Consider the following 21,254-nt stretch of genomic DNA (forward strand, 5'->3'; position numbering starts at 1 on the left):
CTTGACCAGCACATTTAAGGACAATTTCGCCATACCTGCATGTGGCTGGGGCACCTCCCTTTTTCCCCGACTCTGAGGGTGCCAGGCCCCATGCTGCTGTGCATGCCTATCTACCATTTCATCCCATCGCCACTTTGAGAGCAGGCATGGGGGCTCTGGGAGAGAAAGGAGTTGGCTTAGGGTCCTGTAGGGGGCAGGTACTAGAGTTGAGGAAGCCCAGGTAGCTCCCTTAAGGCCGTTTATGGATTTCCTGTGCGTCTGGTAAGGCAGGAAGGGGTCCTGTGGCTCAGACTCCACAGCCGCAGCCTGCCGGCCCCTTGGCCCAGTCTGTAAGCACTGCCATCTTCCCCACCCACCCACCCACTGGGCACACCACACGGGAAGGCCACAAGGGGCCGGTCCTGGGGGCTCTGGTCTGGCCCCTGGCCTGGCTACCTGTCTGCCCAGTCTGCGCAAGGCAATGTCAGCGGGTGCGCACTCGTCAGTGTTTATTGAGAGACGGGGGAGGGGTGGGAGCCTCCACTGAAGCACAGGCCAGAGCAGCGGGGTTAGTTAGGCCGGGGCCCAGGGCTGGCCGGCTAAGGGGAGCCTGGCCGAATGCTCAAGGCTGACGCTGCCTGTGGTGCAGCGGACGGGCCTTATCCCCCTGGGTGGTGGTGTCAGAGCCCCCTGGCACTCAGGCCTCAATGCTCAGGTCATCAGGCGGCGTGTACATGGGCTCAATGTGGGCCCAGCTTCGGGCCTGCTCATCAGCCCAGACGAGCAGCTCAGAGGCACGATGCAGGAAAACCATGAGCAGGGAGCGCACATCTCCCTCGGCCGAGTGCGCCGCACTCGGCTCCGCCTGGAAGTAGCGGCGGAAGAGGCTGCCCAGGCTGTAACCCTTGTAGCCCTGGGCCCGGGTGCCATGGCTGTGGGCACGGTCCAGGCCCCGCAGCGCAGGCAGCGTGTCCAGGCAGATGGTGTCCTGGGGCAGGTGGGCGCCCAGGTGCTTCAGCTCTGCACATAGCAAAGGAAAGTCATAATCGAAGCCGTTGTGGGCCACTAGGCAGATGGGGCGCTCCTGGCGGCTCAGGAAGGCCTGCAGCGTCCGCACCACAGCGCCGTTGAAGGTGGCCTTCTGGCATCGTGCCAGACACTCACTGCTCAGGCCGGTTATCTCGCTGGCCCTAGCAGTGAATGGGCGCTCTGGGCTCATGCACAGCGTGAGCTTGTCCAGGACCCGGGGCAGCACAGGGGCACCAGATTCATCATACTCTGGGCTCTCCAAGGAGGAGCGGTGGACAGCGAACAGGGATAGCTCGGCGATCTCAGGGTTTGTATTGGGGAGCCCAGTGGCTTCCAGGTCCAGGAAGACAAAGGTCTTGGCCTGGGGTGACTCAGACATCTCACAGGGACAGCGAAGCCTAAAGCTGCCAGAGCAAGAGAACAAGACCTAAAGGAATGAGAATACCTGGGCCCGGCCACCTGCAGCCATCCCCACAGCCAAGGCTCCACCCTCTCTGGGTTTATTTCCCACCACCCCATGACCAGGGCATCACTTCTGTCCAGGATGAGGCCCCATAGGGGCACATCACTGGCTGTTCTGTCCCCTGGCCCGTCCCTGACCATCCCTAATACCACCACCTAGTAAGCAGCCCTGTCAGTACCTTCACCTAGACACCCTGGCTGGGAGCCTCAGGCAGAGCACCCTGCTCTGCACCCCTGTGGCTGGCTGCCGGGAAGCAGGCAAGCAGGCACCTGGGAAGGCTCTCACGGTGATCCCAAGCCTCACTGGCAGCGCCTCCCACGGCCTTCTCCCTGGCACTCCGCCTGCCTCCAGGCTCCCAGCCGCCGTCGTCGCAGGCTTACCTGGGGCAGGCGTGCGCTGGCGTCCTCGGCTGCTAGGCACCTGTCCCTGCACGGGCTGCTCCAGGCAGCCTTTAATCAGCGCCCACAGCCCGCCCCCAGCCACCGGTTGGGCAACAAGGAGGCCTAAGACCGCAGGACCTGCACAGCCGGCTCACCGCCCGGGTCGTGACTAGCGCCAGGGGCTCTGGCGGTCAGGGCGGGAGGGGGCCGGTGCCCAGCTCCCAGGAGCCTCCTGCTCTAGTCACTCACGGCCACTGGGACACACGCCCTGTATGCAGACCGGAAAGCAGAATCTTGGGCGTGACTGTGGACTTGAGGAACAAGTCACCCCAGGCCCGAGGAGGAAAGCCAAGCCTTCCGCCCAGCCCTGCCTCCAAGTGCAACCGGCCAGGCAGCAGCAGCTGGGCCTGGCCCACCTGAGTTCAACACCCAGCCCCATGCCGGGGGTCCTCCTGTGACGACAGTGAGTCCCCTTCTCCAGGGCGCAGTTCCCACCACAGGAGCCCAGGCTGCCCCTCGTGGGGCCATGAAAGGGAAGGATCTCATTGTCATCCCGGTGACAGGGGGACGGGCAGTCTCAAGGCGGCCCTCACACAGTCTGGCTGCAGTGCACCCACCCTGCAGGCTCAGCTTCCACCACGAAGTGGAGATGGTACCTGCTACATGGGCATAACGACGCATATCTAAGGGGCCTTTAGCAGAGGCTGCAAGGAAGGAGGAAAGGAGGTGATCGAGGCCTGGCATGGCGAGTCCTGTGGGCTTCTGCTGAGCCAATCCTTCCCCTCAGAAGAATGAGCAATGAGAGAAAACAGGGTAGGGGACTGCCCCGGTGGCACCCACAGCCCCAGGACCACTGGAGCAGGGGTGAAGCCCAGCCCTTCAGAGCTCACTCCAGAGCAAGGTGCGCCAGCACTCAGGCGCAGGCCCACGCAGACCCAGCCTCCTGCCGGAGCACAGGAAGGCGAGCCACATGCTGGTTGTGGCCTGCCCGCTGCAGGCCTTCGGGAGGCCCCTGGCTTGTGAAGCTGTGAATGTAGCTGGGCAGGGGTGGCTATGGGCCTGCTTGTCCTCCCACCTCCCACAACAGCCATCTGCAGAATGCCACAGGTGGGCGACTAGTGCCAGAGGCTCTGGCAGTCAGGGCGGGAGGGGGCCTGGTGCCCAGCTCCCAGGAGCCTCCTGGTCTAGAGCACCCACAGGGAACTTGCGGAAGTGGAGGTGCAGGTGCAGGGAGCAGAGCAGAGTGGTGCAAGTGAGGCTGGCAGCCACTGGGCCTCCACCACACACCGCGTGTAGGGGAGGCCCCTGTCGCTGGGCTGAGGGGGGCGGGGTCACCACCAGTGGTTCCTGTTTCTGTGCTTGGAGGGAGGGAGGTGGCTGTGACAGGTGCACTGCTCAGCAAGATACTGGGTCACCCTGGGAAGCCCAGAGAGCAGCTTCCTGGACAATCAGCTTCCTGGACAACCAGTCAGGCCACTGGCAAGAATTCCCCAGGCCAGTGCTAGGTGCCCTGGGAAGGAGGAGGAAACACACGGCCCACCCACCAGATCCCAGATGCAGTGGGTGCCAGCAGCTGGGCAAGAGGCCGGAAGTACTGTTCATGGGGGACCCTAAGGCCAGTCACCGAGGAGGAGGCACAAGGTTGGGGGCAGGCTCTGGTCCCATGGAGCCAGGTGCCTTGGAGAGACAGAAATTTTCAGGGCTTGGCATTGCCGAGCTTAAGTGGGCAGTGGCAGGAGAAGAAACAGAAGCAACAGGAGCTGGTGCAAGACGGCGAGTACCCAGAGCAGGCAGGGCACGGGAGCGTCACAGCCCAGGTCCCTGTTCAGCAGGAAGGTCACAGTCAGACAGGGGCCAGGACTCAGGGTGGGAAGTGAGGACTGAGCACTCGGGCACGGGGCCACCTCAGCGCAGGCCAGACAGCACACAGGACACAGTCACGCACAGCCAGGGAGGCCAACAGGCTAGAGGCCGCTTCTTATAATGTGAGGTCCCCTTCGTCCTTTCCCCTCCCAAACTGCTGGGCACTGGGACCCTGTGCCCCCGAGAACACAGCGGCTGTAACTGCTGCCTCTGTGGATGGTGCTGCCCTCCTGGCTGCCTGCGTCTTCAGGGCGGAGCTTCGTGCTCCGACTACTCCGTGCCTTTGTGCAGACTGTCATTGAGGATCTTGTATTTCTGGGTTAGTTCCTCCATTTTGGTGACTGCAGAGAAAAAAATGTGAACAGAAAATTGACTCTAACACCTCCCAGCCCAGAAGAGGCACCCCCCTCCTGCAACGCCCCCAGCCAGGCCCGTGTCCTTCGCTGGCTCTCCTCGGGCCTGACCACCTCCAGGGCCCCGTCACTGGGAACTGCCCGCGGGGTTGGGCCTCTTGGTTGCTCATCTTCATCCTCAGTGTGTTCATCTGTCTCTTTTCTTTCTGTTCTTAGATTTGCTGCTTCATTTTGTTTTCTACTCTTCCTGTTATTTTTTCAGCACTCTGGCAACCATTTTTATCTTCTAAGAGCATTTGCTTGTTTTTCTAGGTACATTTCAACGTGATACTGACTAGGTCAATTCAAATGTGTTGGAAAGTTCTTGCTTAATGGCCCATTGGCTCTGCTTTTCCAGGTCCTCCTCGTCCACAGTGCTGGGCTGGACTGGACAGAGGCCTGGGCAGCTGGTGCACTAGCCCCACTCAGCTCTGGTGCAGTTGCCCATTTCCCCTGCAGGAAGCTTGTGGGGGGCAGGACAGGTGGGGCAGGCAGGGACCAGCCCCCACGCCAGCGGCCCTCAGAAACCAGAAAGAGGTGGGCTTTATGTGCGTGGGCCACCAGCCAAGGCAAAAGCCTGGATTTACCATTCATTTCAATCAGTTTCTTCACAAAAGAGCAGGCTAGGATCTCACTAGGTGCACCAATCTGTACAGAACTGCTTTGCTGGTGCCCTCTGCTTCTGACCCACTCACCACTGCCCGCTCCCTGGGGCTGCTGGCCACCCAGCCCTGGGACTGTGGCAGTTCCACCACGCAGGCTGGCTCCTCAGGCTGTCCTCTAGGTCGCTGTTTTCTCTACCCACTGCATCCATCAAATTGCTCCCATCCACTTCCTACTTCCAGAAACCTGTTACCATCTCTCCCCCTTGGTGCTGTCAACTCCCCTCCCTTGCTCTAAGCACTGAGAGGCTTACTTTGTTTTCAAAATGCATGGATATGTTCTTGGCACTGGGGTCTCTGGAGGCGTGGGAGGCAAACGGGGCTTCAGATCCACCCAACTGAGATAGTGACTGGTGAATGACGATGGGACAAGCTGCCCACCCATGTCACCAGAGCTCTCCCCAGGCACACAAGGCCAAGGCTGCAGGCACAGGCCCCAGCAGACACACCTGGGCCCCTGTCCGCAGATATGGGGCCGCACAAGCAACATAGCCTGGCTACGGGCAGCCAGATTGGCGGCCTAGCTTCTTCTAGCAGGAAGGAAATAGCACAGACAGATAGACCCTCCACAGTCAGAAGGCCTGTGTCATGGAGACAAGATAGGACCCTTAGCATGGAGCTGGCGTGGACCACTTCCCCGGCATGTCTATAGCCCAAGAACTCATCTCAAACAAAACGGAGAAGCTGCATTCACAAGAGCTGAGCTTGAGGGCTGGACAGGCCAGCTCCCCACCAACCCAGTGCTGTCCCCTGCAAGTGGGAGGCAGGCCCACCCTTGGGCACAATATTTTCCCTCACGATCATGCAGACCCCCTGAGGGAAGGCAGAGCTTCTCTGCAAGCACCGCACAGAGAGGGAGGTGGGGGTAGGGTGGGGGAGGAGGGACACCGAGGGAGGGACTGCACAGTGTAGATATCAGAGCACCTGTGATCACAGGTAACATGGCACATGGTGAAGAACACTAATGATCATTATATTAATGAAAGTATGGATTGTAAGCATTTTATGAACAGCACATTATATACACTGGAGGTGAGAGTCACTGTGACAGTGGTGATTAGGATAAACATTATGATAAAATTTTTAAATGGAGGACTCTGTTGCGGTTCAGTCAGAAAGAAGAGAAACTCCTGAGTGCCCCGTAATATGTGCCAAGTGTGCATATGAAGGCCAAGAGCAGTGAGCAGGCCAGCTGCCCAACAGCAGGCTGGCTGGCAGAAGGGTTCATGCAGAGGAAGGGCTCAGAGTCTGTGTGACCTAAAGCCAATCCTTATGGACGCACTGGGGGTGCACTCTTAGAGGCAGACGCTTTAGTCACTGCTGCCTGAGGCAGTGGATCGGAGCTCAGCAGGGACAGGCTGGGGACTGAGACGTCCACAAGGGCTTTGGGAAGCTCTGACAGTCCTGGGAATCTAGAAGGACACGCACATGCCCAGGGCTGTGCAGAGGCCCAGGACACAGAGCATCTGGCCCACAGGGCCTAAAAAATGTAATATCTGCCCCTTGACAATAAAAGAAAAAAGTCTGCCTACCCCAGCTACATGGCAAAGAAAATGAACAAATCACTCACATGGCAGATGAATCTCATGGAAACATGATTCTCACTGACTCAGGACGGCAGTTGGCTGCATGCAGAAAGAGGCACGTGCGGAGTTTCTAGGGTGCTAAGCATGTTCCATTTCTTCACGTGTATCATGGTTATACAGGCCCTCACTTCAGAATCATGTGAACTGGCATAAAGGGGGTTTGCCAGAGCACAAGGAAAACGGCCAACCATTTCATGTTTCTACCCCTATGAGTTGAGACTCTTCCCTAAAGGCTATTTTTCTTAAAAATATATTTTTTTTAACTCTCTCTGAATGCATATTTCCATAATAAAAAAATTAACTTTCAGAAAAAAAAGTTAATGAAAACTAAATTCAGATACAATTTTGCCCCTTTCGAATGGATTAAATCTACAACTGATGAGGATACAGTAAGACGGAAACTGCATGGCCTTACAAACGATGATGAGCCTGGCCTTAGCACCACGCCACCAGGAGCCCCATGCAAAGGCCGTGATCTAAGATGGGGACACACTGTGCGTGAGAACATGCGCACTGCTTCCTTTTATGAAGATTGACAGTGTGGGGGGATTACTAAGGGACACATATTCACTAGGGGATAAATAGTAAAGGAACTGAAACAGCTCTGAACCCAACACAGAGAAAATCAGTATTCACATACTGGCTCACTTCCTGCAAGGGGCTCTTCTATATTTTTTTCCTTCAAAAACGTGAGATCATACTGTGTATTCCATTTTTAATCTGCATTTTTCCCTTTAACATTCTAGAACATGCATTCCCTCACGTCGTCGTAACCAACTTCTGAAACAACAAATACTATCCCGTCAAATATGTACCCAAGTGTTACTTATGCGAGCATTACCCAATGTTAAAACTTTGGATTATTTCCATTTTTCACTATTATAAATCCTGCAACAGCATTATACATAATAGCAAAAAAAATGAAAATGACCTACAGGCTCAGTAATAGGAAATGTTAAGCCAATTATAGCAAATGTCTGAATGGAAGTGTTTGACAATTTAAAAAGTCACTTTGAAAACATGGGAACATGCTTCTAATGAGGTCCTAGGGAAAGAGCATGATATATAAAAGCAAGCACATGTTGTGATTACACTTGACTTATACAAGGAAATAAAAAATGATGAGAGGAAAAAGAATAAAGGGAAATACATTAACACTGACCATCTCTGGGCCATCAGGTTACAGATGGCCCTCTGTATCCTTATTTTACCTCTGCCCATCTATGGGTTACCCAAATTTTCTACAATGAATGTTTTCATTTTATAATCCATTGAAAGAGAACTTTATGCATTAGAAAAAGAAGGAAGAACTAAGGGGACAGTCCCCAGACGCTCCCCAAATGCTGGGCAAGCAAGGAGGAGCCCACACATGAAGCCAGCACTAAGCCAAGGCACATTGGGACATCCCTGTTCCCGACTGCTGAGCAGGCAGCTACAGCTGCAGTGGCAACCACATACCTAAACTCATCAAGGCACTGTTACTGTCCCACCAGATCTGCTCGTCCTGCTGCTGCTTCGCCGTCTCCACAGGTCTCACCGACATGCCACTGACCTCCATAACTGCTTTCAACAGCTGGGAGGGAGGGGGAGGGCCACAGCGAGAGAAGGGGACATGTGGACATTAAATGCTGGTGGTCTGACCTACAGAAGGCACCTCCTGCTTCCCAGCCAGGTTCACACTGGGTATATGCTCTCCCCTAGGCCCTGGAGCATGTGGCATTCACCCCCAAGAACAGCCCAGATGAGGGCAGGACGGCCAGCGAGCTGGAGAATCCCCAAGCTAATCCCCTCCCTCCTGGCCCAGCAGGGATGCCGACCGCTCACAGCCCCAGCCCACACTGGTAGCTAAGCAAAGCTAAATGGTGCAAGGGGAAAAATCCATGTTCCAAGACAAACGGACAGTTCTGATGGGAGAGGACTGCACCCTAACTTGCCCTGTTGGCAGAATCGCAAAGAGCAGGTTGGTCAGAGGTTTGGAAGTCTAAAAGCCTTTCTGTTAAAGAGCCAAGACAAACAACATGGAAGCCCTGAGCCAATGCCAGACTTCCAACACGGCCACCGTACTCGTGACCATAACCAAACCCGGCATTTTAGGTCAGCCCCTGGGGATCTGAAATGCAGAATGACAACACGAGTAAATGCTTATGTAGTCGGCTCAGCAGCGTGAGACCACTTTTTCCCACGTCAGCTAGGTCAAAGGCGCAGACAAGCAAGCATCTGTCTGTCCAGCACACAGACGGGCCGTGACACATTTGCACATATCGGGAAGACAGAGTGAGACCAATACAGGGACAGAAGCTGGGGGCCAAGACGAGGGTCGCATATGGCCAACTACAACAAAGGGCTCCCCCAGGCTTAAGTGCTTGGCTCAGTTAACATTCCCATGAAGTTTAGTGGGGCCCTTGGAGCAGAGAGGGAGGTGGGGGGACAGGGGACACAGCCACATCAGCTCTCATCTCCTCCAGGGGAAACACCTGGCCTTGAAGGCCCCAGGCTGAGGGCCAGAGCCCAGAGCCCAGCCCCTCCCAGCCCGAGTGAACCCTTGGGTGCCTCGCTGGGGCCTGCGGGGCAGCTGGGAGGGAGGGGGACAGGGAGAGGAGAGGGCAATCCTTACTTGGCCACACGAAGTCAGAGTCTGGTGCACAGCCTGTACGATGGGGCCACACGGGTGGAGGTAGGGGCCTGGGTGCTGGCAGCACTCTCGCAGCTCATCATCATAGACTTGGAGGAAAGCCGCGACGAGCTGGTAGAAGTCAGAGATGACCAGGCGCAGCTTCTGCTCCAGGGCGGTGGTGTCAGCAGCACTTCCGGCAGCCCCTTGCGTGGGCTGCACAAAGTCCTGTAAAGCCAGAGGTGGAGGTTCACGCTGCCCTGCCTATCCTTGGGGCACAGGTCCCCTCCCCCCATCAGGGGACAGGCTCTGTTGGCCACCTCATGCTTTGAAAGACCAGGAAATATAAGACCAGAGGCATAAGAGAACCACTCGATTTCATGCAAGGTCACCCGACTTCCAGCCTCAGCCCTGCCACTGCTGCCAGTATGGGCCTGTCTCCTCCTTGGGCAAACCAGGAGGCCAGGCCACAGGGCTGCTAAGAGGGCCACACTCAAGAACACGTATGAAAGCCCTCAAGCTCAGGGCCTGGCACACAGCCCGTTTGAGGCTGATCATTTCCATACTTCAGAAAGCCTCTCCCCTTCAGGTGGGCTAAGAGCCCACCACATTCTAGAACCCACTGGGCTCTGCACACACTTAAACCTGTGTGGGCCGGAACCTCTGCCCATCTCACTTAAACCTCACAACATACTCATTTTAAAGACAGGCAGCCTGAGGTTAGGGGAGGTGATGTTCCCTGCCCTAGGACACAAAGCAAGGCCCCTCCAGCCAGGCCCTCACCCCCAAGCCCTGCAGCCCCCAGGAGCTGGCGTCCCTCACCTCCACTCTGAGCACCTGCAGTTTGGCAGCACTCTCCTGGAGGTGCCTGGCCAGCTCTGCCACCTTCACCTCCTCTGAGCCCACAGAGGGGCTGGCCCTGCAGGGAGAGAAGGGGGATGCTTCCAACTCCATGCCACTGTGGGCCACACAGAAGGGTCTGTCACAGCGGACCAAGTAGGGCACATACCTCTGCCAGTCATCACTCTGCTTGTTGAGGATGGGCTGCACGTCCAGGGGCCATGAGTCACACTCAGGGGTCAGGAGTGTCTGCGGGTGTGGACTGAAGACTGTCCCCAGCAGCACCTCATTCTTCTTCCTGGTGTCCCTGGAGGGCTCCTTCATGCTGCAAATGCAGCCCCCAAGGCCACACTGTCACCAGTGTGAGCACAGCCTCTATGGACCACGCCGGCTGTTTTCCCAAGGCCCCTGGGAGAGATCCAAGGGGTCTTGGCAGAGAGGCTGGTCCTCAAGAGCCCACCTGCCTGCAGAGATGCTCAAGTGCCCACCCTCCTCAGTGGGCCCGGCCCGTCTACTCCAAGGCCAGCACTGCACCTTTGTACCAATGGCCTGGCACTTGGCCAGTGTCCCTGGTTGGGGTGGTAGCCTGCCTTGCCTCATACCCCACAGGTCCTGGACCAGGATGCAGCTGCTGCCACCAGAGCCTGGAGTGAAACCCCAGCTGGAAATGCACCTTGTGGCGGGCCCAGGTGCCCAGCACGCTCCCTAATCACCCAGACCCAGATGGAGGATGGAGGACGCGCACTGGCCATTCTGCGGAGGGCCTGCCCTGAATCCTTACCTGGAGCATCCAGTGGTCAGGCTGTGGACTGCATCCAGCAGCTTGTCCATGAAGCGCAGCTGCTTCTGGGCACAGGCCTGGCCCTGGGCAGGGAAGGCCACATGCACTCACTGGCCTGGCATGCCAGGGACCTGCCCACACAGACACCCACCCTGCTGGGGCCACTGCAAAGGAGGGGCCTGGGATACTAGCTCCCTGTCCCTGCCCAGCAGTATTTTGGAGTGGTTCAGGGACCCTGGCCTCAGGGACTGTTGTCACTGAGTGATCCCTGTCCAAGCCCAGCCTTGGGCTGCAATGATGCCTGGGACCATGCTCTGGAAAGTGGCAAGGTGTGGAGGGCACAGGGAGAAGTGGGAGGGCCATGAAGCTCCTGGTGGCATTTCAGGCCAGAGAGCCCTGGGTAGCGAGCTGTGGGGTCAGGGGCATGCTCTGCTAACATGTGCAGCTCAGCTCCCTGTCCATGGGCACTGGGCCACATGGCTAAAGCTGCCAGGCACTTCCCATGGGCCTGGATCCCAGCTGTGTGGCCATGTTGACAGAACCAGTGTCTCTGGAAGCTTCTGGCTTCTCCATCTCTATATCCTCAGCCTGCCACTGGCTGCCTGAGCCTTGTTACCACCTCTTATTGACTCATTTGCTCAATCTGCCCAAGTGACACTGAGCTCCAGTGACAACTTCAAGGGCAGCCCTGACAGAAACATGAGAGCAGCTGTCACTCAGGACCTCAAAAAGCCTTGACCAGTGGCCAGGACTGAGACACCCTGCCTGCCGTCCCCTCTCAGCACAGAACGGGCTCCAACAGCTTCCCCCGATGCCCGGAGAGGGGTATGCGCCCCTGCTCAGGGCTTTGCCAACCCAGGATGGGACTGGGAATGTGGCACTGGCCCCCGTGAGCAGTCCCAGCCTGTATCTCCCTGTGAGGTCCCTGGGCCACAGGCCTGGACCCTGGAGGTCCAAGCACACGCCACTTTGGGACTGTTCTGTTCTCACTTTGGCCTGGAGCACTCCTCTCCCAAGGATGCGATGCTCTTTTCTTTCGGCTATGCTAGAATTTTGTGTAGTGTGTGTATAATGCGTATACCATAAATCCACTCTTTTTCAGGGTACAGTTCAGGGGTTGTTAGGATAGTCACAGAGCTTGGCAGCCCCCAGCAGTGTAAATGGAGAGAAGGGTTCCCCGCCCTCTTGAGCTACGGGGTCAAACCCTATTACTGCCTCTTCCTCTCTGCCCTCCCACCTCTGTGATGTAGTCATGCAAGTAAGTGGTTTATGGCAGGATGGGTGCAAAGGCTGTGGAAACTGAGCTCACACTAGGACCACAGGCCAGAGAAGTGGGCAGAGCATGCAGCTTAAACCTAACCAGCCAAGTGCCTGCTAAAGCACAAATATCAACATTCTCCATAAACTTTAACAAGACCCAGAGTCAACATAATGGTCAAAATGTCAGGACACAATCCAAAATTACTCAGCACATGAAGAAAACCACAAAAATCTCAACTTGCATGAGAAAAGACAACCAACAGACACCAATGACAAGATGGCACAGATGCTGGAATTACCTGACAAATTTAAAGCAATCATTATAAAAATGCTGAATAAGTAGTCATGAACACTCTTGAAACAAAAGTTAATACAGAAAACATCAGCAAAGAAACAGATAATCTTTAAAAAAACAAACGCAGAGAAACTTTTTAGAACAGAAAAATAGAATAACTGAAATTAAAAAACCAATGATGGACTCAACAGCAGAATGGAGGGAACGAAGGAAAGAGTCAGTGAACTTGAAAACAGGTTAACAAAAATTATCCAATATGAGTGACAGAGAGAAAAAAAGATTGAAAAAAATGTAAAAGCCTTAGGGACTTATAATACAATAATAAAAGGTCTAATATGTGTGTTATAGAAGGCCCAAAAGGAAAGGAGAAAAGTGTGTGGGCTGAAAATAAATTGAAAGGAATAATAGCAGGAAATTTCCCAAGTTTGGCAAAAGACACAAACTACCCAATTGGAAAGGCAGATGTAAAACTAGCTCTGTTTGCAGATGACATGATCTTGTATATAGAAAGGATTCCACTGAAAAACCATCAGAATTAATAAATAAATTTAGTAAGGTGGCAAGATACAAGAGCAATGTGCAAAAATCAACGGTATTTCCACATACTAGCAATGAACAAAAAATGAAATTCAGAAAACAATTACATTTATAATAGCACCATAAAAAATAAAATATTCAGTAATGGAATTAACAAAAGAAGTACAAGCCTTGCACACGGAAAGCTATAAAACGTCTTTGAAATAAAGGAAACCTAAAGAAATGAAAAGACAGCCCATGTTCATGGATAAGAAGACAACATAGTTGATGGCAATATTCCCCAAAGTGGTCTACGGATTCAATGCAATCTCCATCAAAACCCCAGTTGGCTTTTTGCAGAAATTGACAAGCTGATCCTAAAATTCACATGAAAATTCAAGGGACCCCCTAATAGCCAAAGCAATGTTTAAAAAGGGCAAAGTTGGAGGATTCACGTCACAGCTTATTACAAAGCTACAGCAACTGAGATAGTGTGGTACTGACACAAGGACATACATACAGATCAATCGAACAGAATGGAGAATCCAAAAATGAACCTTCACATTTACAATTAATTGATTTTCAAAAGGAACTCCAAGATAATTCAATGAGCAAAGAATGGTCATTTCAATAAATGGTGCTGGGACAACTGGACAGCCACAGGCAAAAGAATGGACTTGGACATATCCCTTCCATAAAACTAAGAATGAATCAAAGACCAAAACATAAGAGCTAAAACTATAAATGGTTAGAAGAAATCATAGGTGTCAATTTTCATGACTTTGGATTTGGCAATGGATTCTTAGGTACGACACTCAAAGCACATGCAACAAAAGTAAATAATGGACATCATCAAAACTAAAAGCTTTTGTGCTCCAAAGGACAAATCAAGGAAGTGAAAAGATGATCCATAGAATGGGAGAAAATATTTGTAAATTAAATATCTAATGTGACTTACATCCAGAATATATAAAGAATTCTTTCAGTAAAAAACAAATGACCCAATTAAAAAGTGGGCAAAAGAACTGAATACAGACATTTCTCCAAAGAAGATACACAAATGGCCAATAGGCACATGAAAAGATGCTCAACATCATTAGTCTTCAGGGAAATGCAAATGGAAACCACAATGCAATAGCCCTTCAAACCCACGAGGACAGCTGGAACCTGAAAGATGAACTGGAACAAGCACTGGTGAGGACGTGGAGAAACCGGAACCCTCCTCACAAATTGCTGGTGAGAATATGACATGGTACAGCCACTTTAGAAATAGCTTGGTGGTGCCTCAAAAAGTTAAATGCATAGTCACTACTGTGGCTCATCAATTCCACTCCGAGCTATATATGCAAGAGAACTGGAAAGCACGTCTCTAGTCAAAAACATACACAGGATGTTCATAGCAGCATTATTTATAAAAGCCAAAATATGGAAATGATTCTTTCAAAAAAACTTTTTATTTTAAGGGTAGGGGCAAGGTTTCTTTGATTGATGTGGGGGTGGATTAGGGCAGCCTGTCTAGAAACCCCCAGGTGGGCAGCTCAGGTGGGCGTGGGGCAGTGCATGGGCTAGGGAGCTCGGGGCCTGGGTTCGAGGCCAGGCTCCGTCACTCGGTAACTGAGCAAGTTGTTTGCCACCTCCCCTGTGAAATGAGGCTGTAGGACAAGTCCCTGCGGCCAAGGGCGGGTGTGACAATTACTGGCATGTAAAACCACTTATCATAGTGCCAGTGTGTATGAAGTCATCAACTGAGGACGGGATACACTCTCTGTCCCTTTGGTCATCATATGCCAGAGATCCACCTCGGTCTCCTCAGCCGCCCTCCCCCTCGGCCCTAAGGACGGTTGGCGTCTACCCAAGGGAATCCTACAGGTAGGTCCCTGCCCTGGGAGGCTAATCTTCTGGGCCTGAGGAGCAAAGGCCAGGGGAAGAAACCCCTCCCTTCCCCACCGTGGCCTGCAGGGACAGAAAGGGCCCTCTCTTACCTTCAGGAGCTCCTGGTCTTCCGGCCCACACAGCATCAGCTCATAGCATAGCTTCACCATCTCTGTCAGCACACAAAGACCCTGTTACTGCAGACATGCACCCAAACCAGAGACCACGCTGTGCACCCAAGGGGGTGCACAAACATACAGAGTGTGGAGTGCTTCCAGGAGAGGGTGCTCGTGCCCCAGTGTCAGCAGGCCTAGCAGACCCAGGTGGACAAGGAGGAAGATAGACAATATACACAGACGCCAGGACTGCCTCTTAGGAAAAGGTCAGAACTTGGAGCCAGAAAGCTTCAGGCCAATACCAGCTTCACACCCCCAACCTAGCTTTATGGCAACGCCCCTATCCCCTCACAGGCAAGGTCCATCTCATACCCCCCTTGTGTCTCAGGAGCAGAATAGGCATAACTCTGGCATCTGTTTTAGAAGATTTGGTGCAAGAAGCAAGCAGAGCACCCATATAAAAGCATTAGCAATCCTGGAGACACTACAAATGCCAGGTATACCACAAGCACACCTGCCCCACTCACGGTCCTTAACCCCAAATCCTCACGTCCCCCATGGCTCCTCTCTCGCTTGGCCCACATCTGAGCTTCAACAAGCCCAGCCGACCCTCCTTTCACTAAAAATCCAGGATCTGGCCAGTGATTCCCTCTCCACTGCCCCCATCTCTTGCCTGCATCACTGCAAGAGCCCCCCAGTGGTCTCCCTGCCTTTGCTGGTTCTCAGCTTACTGGCCCGAGGGACCTTGTTAAAGCCAAAGTCAGGTCACCTCCTTCCTCAGAATAAGAGCCAACATCCTTCCATGGCCCACAAGGCCCAGCCTGATCTGGCCCTGTTGCCTCTCTGACCTCACCCCACCTCTCTCCCCTTGCTCTCTACTCTGCACCAGCCACCTCCTCTCTGTTCCTCAAAGCTGCAAGGCACACACAAGCCTACCTCAGGCCCTTTGTACTTGCTGCTCTCTGGCCCTGAACACTATTCTTCTTGATATCTGCCTGGCTCCCTTTCTCCCTTTCTGCAAGTCTGTTTAAAGGAGAGGCCTTCCACGGCCATCTTACGTCAACAGCACTACCCTTCTCCCAAGCCCCCAGGCACCACTCTGCCCTCACCTGCCTTTATGGCACTTCCCACCACCCAATGCCCTGAGAATTCTGCTGCCTTCTTTATTTACCACCTGTCTCTCCCAGCTGGTATGTAAGCTCCATCAGAGCAGAACAATTCACTACTGCACTGCTAGCACCTAAAACATGCCTGGCATGCAGCAGGCACTCCACAAATACTTGTCAAATGAATTTGTGAATCTCCTAATCCTCACTGGAAGGTTGCAGTCTTTGACAAGCATTCATATCTACCACCTGCTCTGACACTCAGCACATTCCCACAAGTGGGCAAGGCTGAGGTTATCACCCCCACTTTACAGAAAAGGAGGCTGGGAATAGCAAGGTCGAGGCTGTGGCTGGGCTGAGGGCCAGCATTATCAACTGTGCATGGGTATTATACAATTCAGGTACAGTCTGATGACCAGGCTTGCCAGGCCTTGATATAATCCCATCAGTTGGAAAGTACCAGATATAACAGCCCCCATTTCAGCCTCTGGGACAACTGTCCCTGGATAATTAATACAGCAGTGAGAGCCAGGACATGGACTGGGGCTCCAGGGTCCAGCTCACCCACCTTGGAGTGGTCGGGCCAAATGCAGGCCCATGGAAAATTTGCCTTTTGGAGATGAACAGTTAGCCATCCTGAGGACTGCAATTTGCTCCCTTTTACCTAATGTTCATTACTGAGTTAAGGACAGCTCCTGCCAAGAAAGGATCGAAAAGCAGTGCTTACTAAGACAAGCCCCTATGACAAGCTGCCTGGAATGCTCCAAGTGATGCCACATGCAGCGTGCCCCTGCACACACTAGTGAGATGGGGACAGAACCACTGGTGGAGGGGCGGGCAAGGTGGTTCTCTCTTGGTCTCACTCACAAGCCCCTGTGAGAGGCACTCTCCCACTTAGCACACCCAGTATGTGTGTGTTGGGGCAGGGGTGCAGGGGGTGGGATTCTAAAAGGCTTTAGCAACATCTACAGTGTTTGCAGCATCCAGAAGAAAACATCAGTCCAATGGGAAATTCACTACAACTTGGAAGGAGGCCGTGCACAAGCTCAGAAGAGCCCAGGATCCGCCACCCAACTGCAGACCCCTACAACGCAGACCCACCTTGGACCTTCACCTCATCAGCTGGGGACCCCTCCAGTGAGCTGAACCTGTCCGGCCAGGAGGGACATACCCTGCAGGAAGAGAGCAAAGCCAGTCAGGCCTGAGCAGGCCACAGAGGCCCCCTCACAGCCCCTCCGTACACATGCTCTGAAAGGAGAATTACTTGTGCACGTGCTAAACGCCAATGAAATGTTCACTTTAAAAATGGATAATTTTATGGGATGTGTATTTCAACGCCATAAATTATCAGGGGAAAAAAAACAAAGTATTTCTGTAAGTTTACCCTCAGAAGTGTGCATTTGAATACTGAAATTAAAATTCTCACAATAATAAAACAAAATGACTGCCCAAAAGGAAAAACCTGGATCCTCAGAGCTCTAAGCTCTTTCTCAGAAGGCCCCTTCTGCTCTGGCTCCCAGCCCCACGTGCGCACATGCGTCTGCTCCTCTCTGTGTGGAGCGCTTCCTTCCCACCCAGCGCAAGCAGGCCAAGTTAGCTCCAGCTCATCCCATGGAACCCGGGGAGAGTGGCGGATGGCCAGGCCATGCCCACAGCCATGTTGGCATCCCTCCATCACGGCAGGGTCTGGGCACCATCTGTCCATGAGGCTCTGACTATAGGCTCATAGAGGCCAGGACCTGGCTTTCCGATCTGTACTTCTGGGGCCTAACGCAGTGGTTCAGTACAAAAAGGCAGCCAGTGAGCATTAACGAATGAACAACGACGGCCTCTTGCCACGGGATAATCTTCCATTAGCAAATGCCCATGCTTAGCTCTTTCAACAGAAATACGTTTTCTGTTGTAAAAAAGCACAAATCCGAGGATGATTATGCTACTCCAAGATACACCTTTAAACCATCTGGGTGCTCCTAGTGTGATGGGCTCTGAGGTCAAAGCCCCAGACACCCCAGTGGGGAGACAGCAATCCCAGCTGTCCCCCTTGGCCTGATGGAGCCCTGGCCTTGACGACACCATACAGATAAATGGGAAAGTAGCCACTCATAAGCATCTCGCCGTAAGATGCCAAGCTGATGGGCAGAACTGTTTCTAGACACAAAATGCAACTAAAGGCAGTGAGGGCCGCAATATCCTCACAGGTGCCACAAGCAACACACAGCTCAGGCTTCTCACAGGGTGTCCTCTGTGAGGGGCATAGTCTGAGTGCTACGCCCCCAGTGCCAAGCTCAGCACAGCACTGAGGCCATGGGGAAGCCAACGCCCACATGCCAGGGAGCCCCAGGAGCTGGCCCCCACAGCTGGCCCTCCCTACGTAAAGATAGACAGGCTCTTTCCGCAGGATGGCGGGGGCCAGGCTCCACCCTGCCATCATGGTGTGGGCGCCCGGACCCCAGCCCTAGGGACCTGCTGGCTCAGTGTGGTAGGAGAGGACACGGTGGCTATTGTGCGGAGGGCTCACTGCTCCTTCCCTGGAGCAGTGCCTCCAAATGCCTGCATCCCAGGCCACATCTGCTCTGACCACAACCCAGCACCTCAGCCACGCCACCTGTCTTCAGGGCTCATTAAGGCAACCACCCGTTCGGCCAAAGAAGGCAGAGGCAGAAGGGCCGGAGGAGGAGCTGCCACCGCGGGAAGTGCCAGGAGACTGGCCCCTGGGCCCAGCTGTCAGGCAACATTCCCGCTCACAAGGCACCAAGGCGCAGAGCCACGCTCAGCAATCTGTCAGGCTGGGCCACAGGGCAACGGCTCCACACAAGAAAGAGCAAATCCACCAAAGCCGGAGGGCCCCAGCGCAGAAAGGGTGCGGGGCGGGGCCTACCACACTCAAGGCCTCGAAGCTGGGAGCCAAGAACACCCATGTGCCTTGAACTCAGCAACCCAGGGGGCCCTGCGGTTCCATCCTGCCCCACAGTGAGGCCTAGTTAGGCACACAGGCCACCAAGAGCCTCCACACTGAGCTCCCTGGCCAACGCTAGGCGCAATGTCCAGGTGTGCCCAGAGAGGAGTGAATAATGTAGCCCTAATTGAGGGCTGAAATGGTGAAACGATGTGCAAAAACAGCCAACATGAAATCTGGGGGAAACTGAACTCTACCTAATCTTCTTTTTGGGTCCTTGAAAGGCCTACAGCACTCAAGCCAGCTTGGGATCATAAAAAGCAATTATACATTTCCTGGCTGCTTCTGAAAAAGACATCTCTCCGTTGGTCTGTCCCCGCTTACCATTAGCTATCCCAAGCCAGGGGAAGGGGAGATGTGCTTTGCCCTAGGAATTGGAAACTTTGTAAAAGAAGACGGATTTGTGGCTGGGTCTTTGAAAGCTGCTGAGTAAATGTAACATGCAGAGACCTGAAGGGCATTTCAAGGAGGGAAAACAATGTAACAATATAAGAGCACACTGAGCTGAAGCCGGGAGGGCCTGCAGAAGGCCTTGGAAGGCAGCAAGAGAGGCTGTGGGAAAGCAGAGGCTCAAACATGAAAGTACCTCCTCCTTCCTCCCTACCATCCCTAGGACACCCAGCCCAGGGCCAGGCCTGCTGATGTGCTCTAGCCCGGCAGGTGCACCTGCTGGCTGCAGGCTGGATCCTTGCTGCACCAACACCAGGCTCCTGACCCAGGCATCTTCCTCAGCTGGGCCAGGCCAGGCAGAAGAGGGACAGGCCCAAGCCTGGCCTCATGAGAGTCCCGTACCGGGCTGACTACAGCCACTCCAGAGAGGGCCCTAGGGACAGGGCCACAGCACAGGAGCCGGTGCTCGGTGTGAGGCTTGGGCAAACCTTCCCCACTGTAGCCTCAAGATAAGACACTCAGCTCGGGGCTGTAGCTCCCATGGAACAGCCATTTTGTGGGACCTTCTGGATCTTTCCCCTTGCCAGCTGGGCAGGCTTTGCTTCCCTTGCACAGTGCCACTCACCCACACCAGGCTACACCCTGACCTGATGGAATGGGAAACGGGGTCTTGACCCCACTTGTCACTCCTCTGTGGTAAGACCTGAGGCTGTTCATGAATCCAGTTGACCCTCAGCTTCCCAGTCTAAAAACGCAAGGACCAAAAGTAGATCATTTCTCTGGTCCCTGTCAGCTCTGAAACTAGCAGTTAAAGCAAGAACCACCCTCAGAAGCCAAGCTCAGCACTTCAGGGGCACCTTGACCCCAATCTGAGCGTGGCTCCACAGCCCACACTTCTTACCTAAGCAGCTGCTCTCCCTGTGACCTGGGGTAGGGTATGGAGCCCTCCAGAAGGGCAGCTGCTTATAAAAATAACCAACCCCATCTTCCCCAGGTGGGTTGAGTGGCACCTGGTGTACCACAGGGATGGGGGGAAGAAACAAGGATGTTACCGTATGCACATCCACTCCAGGATTTCCAAGCGATACTTCGAAGGACTACACAGCAGTTCCCGAATGGTCTTTGGTTCTGTGATATAAAGACCCTCGAGGAAGGGGCAGTTGAGATCCTAAGCAATGAAAGGGAAAGCCAGGAAGCTTTAGAAATCCCGCACAACTGAGGAGCTGAATTGCCCTTCAGCCAACTCAGCAATCACGCTCTTGGTGTTCCTTCCTTCGCTGCCAAGCACACACCAGGCTTCTTCGCACACACAAGCGCGCCCCAGCCCCAGCGCATGGGCCCAGCACAGCAGGGGCGCGCTCTCCCTACATCCTGCCCGCGTTAAATTCCCCTCACCCTCAGCCCACATGTCGGGCTGCCTGCGTCCCCACCCCCTGTAAGTACGCGCCCTCTGGGCTCAGGGGGCATTTTGGCCTAGTAGCCACCGGCCGGGCGGAGCGGGGGAGGCGTCAAGGGAGACTGATGCGGGGCGGGGGCGGAAGGGGGCAGCGGGCCCTGGCCCAGATACTCGACCTCGTGGGGCGGGTTCCTCACTACTGGCACCTGCCCCTCGCCCACCAAGGTGGCACGGCCTCCGCCTGTCTCCCCCCAGGCCCCGCGAGCTCCCTGGGGCCGGGGCCGGGTCCCTGCCGGCCCCCGCCCTTGCTCCGCACGCCCAGCCTGCTCCTGCAGAGCTCCAGGCCGCGGAAGTCACGGTGCGGCGGGCGGGGGCGCCGGCCCCACCGGCCCGCCAGAGCTGGGGCCCAGGGAGGCCGCCCGGCGAGCCCCTGCAGGGCGCCGGGGACAACTGGGGCCGCCAGCTTCCGCCGCAGGCCCGGCCAGCCCGGCCCCGCCGCCCTGCCCGGCGCCCCGGGGCCTCCCCAGGCCCGCGGCACCTTCAGCTTCGCGAACACCTCCACGGCCGCCGTGGACACCGCGGCGTCGCCCTCGTCCTCGTAGCAGCAGCCGCCACCGCTGGCGCCTGCACAGGCCATGCTGCGCGCCCCGAGCTCCCTGGCAGGCCTAGCGGCCAGCCGCGTACAGACCCTGAGCTCGCCTGGCCACCCGCGCGGGAGAGCACCGGGCCGCAGGCCCCGGGCTTCGGGGCAGGGCTCGGGG

The 21,254-nt window shown here is 54.8% G+C and overlaps 2 protein-coding genes across 4 annotated transcripts; both read right to left on the reverse strand.

The window, feature by feature from the left end:
* Positions 1-471: 471 nt before the first annotated feature.
* Positions 472-3,658, reverse strand: TREX2 (three prime repair exonuclease 2). 3 transcript variants are annotated; one of them, XM_017670671.3, is made up of 2 exons: positions 1,852-3,658; positions 472-1,412 (listed from the first exon to the last, which is right to left on the reverse strand). In XM_017670671.3, exon 2 carries the CDS (start codon positions 1,385-1,387, stop codon positions 677-679), a length of 711 nt encoding a protein of 236 aa, XP_017526160.2. In that variant the 5' UTR covers positions 1,388-1,412; positions 1,852-3,658; the 3' UTR covers positions 472-676. The 3 variants fall into 3 exon arrangements, with proteins under 3 accessions (XP_017526160.2, XP_017526161.3, XP_073084314.1); XM_017670672.3 differs by having other exon boundaries at positions 1,741-3,658; XM_073228213.1 differs by lacking the exon at positions 1,852-3,658 and adding an exon at positions 1,650-1,845.
* Positions 3,659-3,799: 141 nt separating this feature from the next.
* On the reverse strand, positions 3,800-21,254 carry HAUS7 (HAUS augmin like complex subunit 7). Its single transcript, XM_073228212.1, is given in 11 exon segments — positions 3,800-3,987; positions 3,989-4,055; positions 7,813-7,927; positions 8,969-9,193; positions 9,788-9,884; positions 9,975-10,130; positions 10,587-10,669; positions 14,640-14,701; positions 16,853-16,923; positions 20,150-20,265; positions 21,032-21,254. Coding segments are annotated over 11 exon segments (1,263 nt in total). The 5' UTR covers positions 21,131-21,254; the 3' UTR covers positions 3,800-3,815.

This window comes from Manis javanica, chromosome X (assembly GCF_040802235.1).
Source record: "Manis javanica isolate MJ-LG chromosome X, MJ_LKY, whole genome shotgun sequence".
In the NCBI taxonomy this organism is placed as follows: Eukaryota; Metazoa; Chordata; class Mammalia; order Pholidota; family Manidae; genus Manis; species Manis javanica.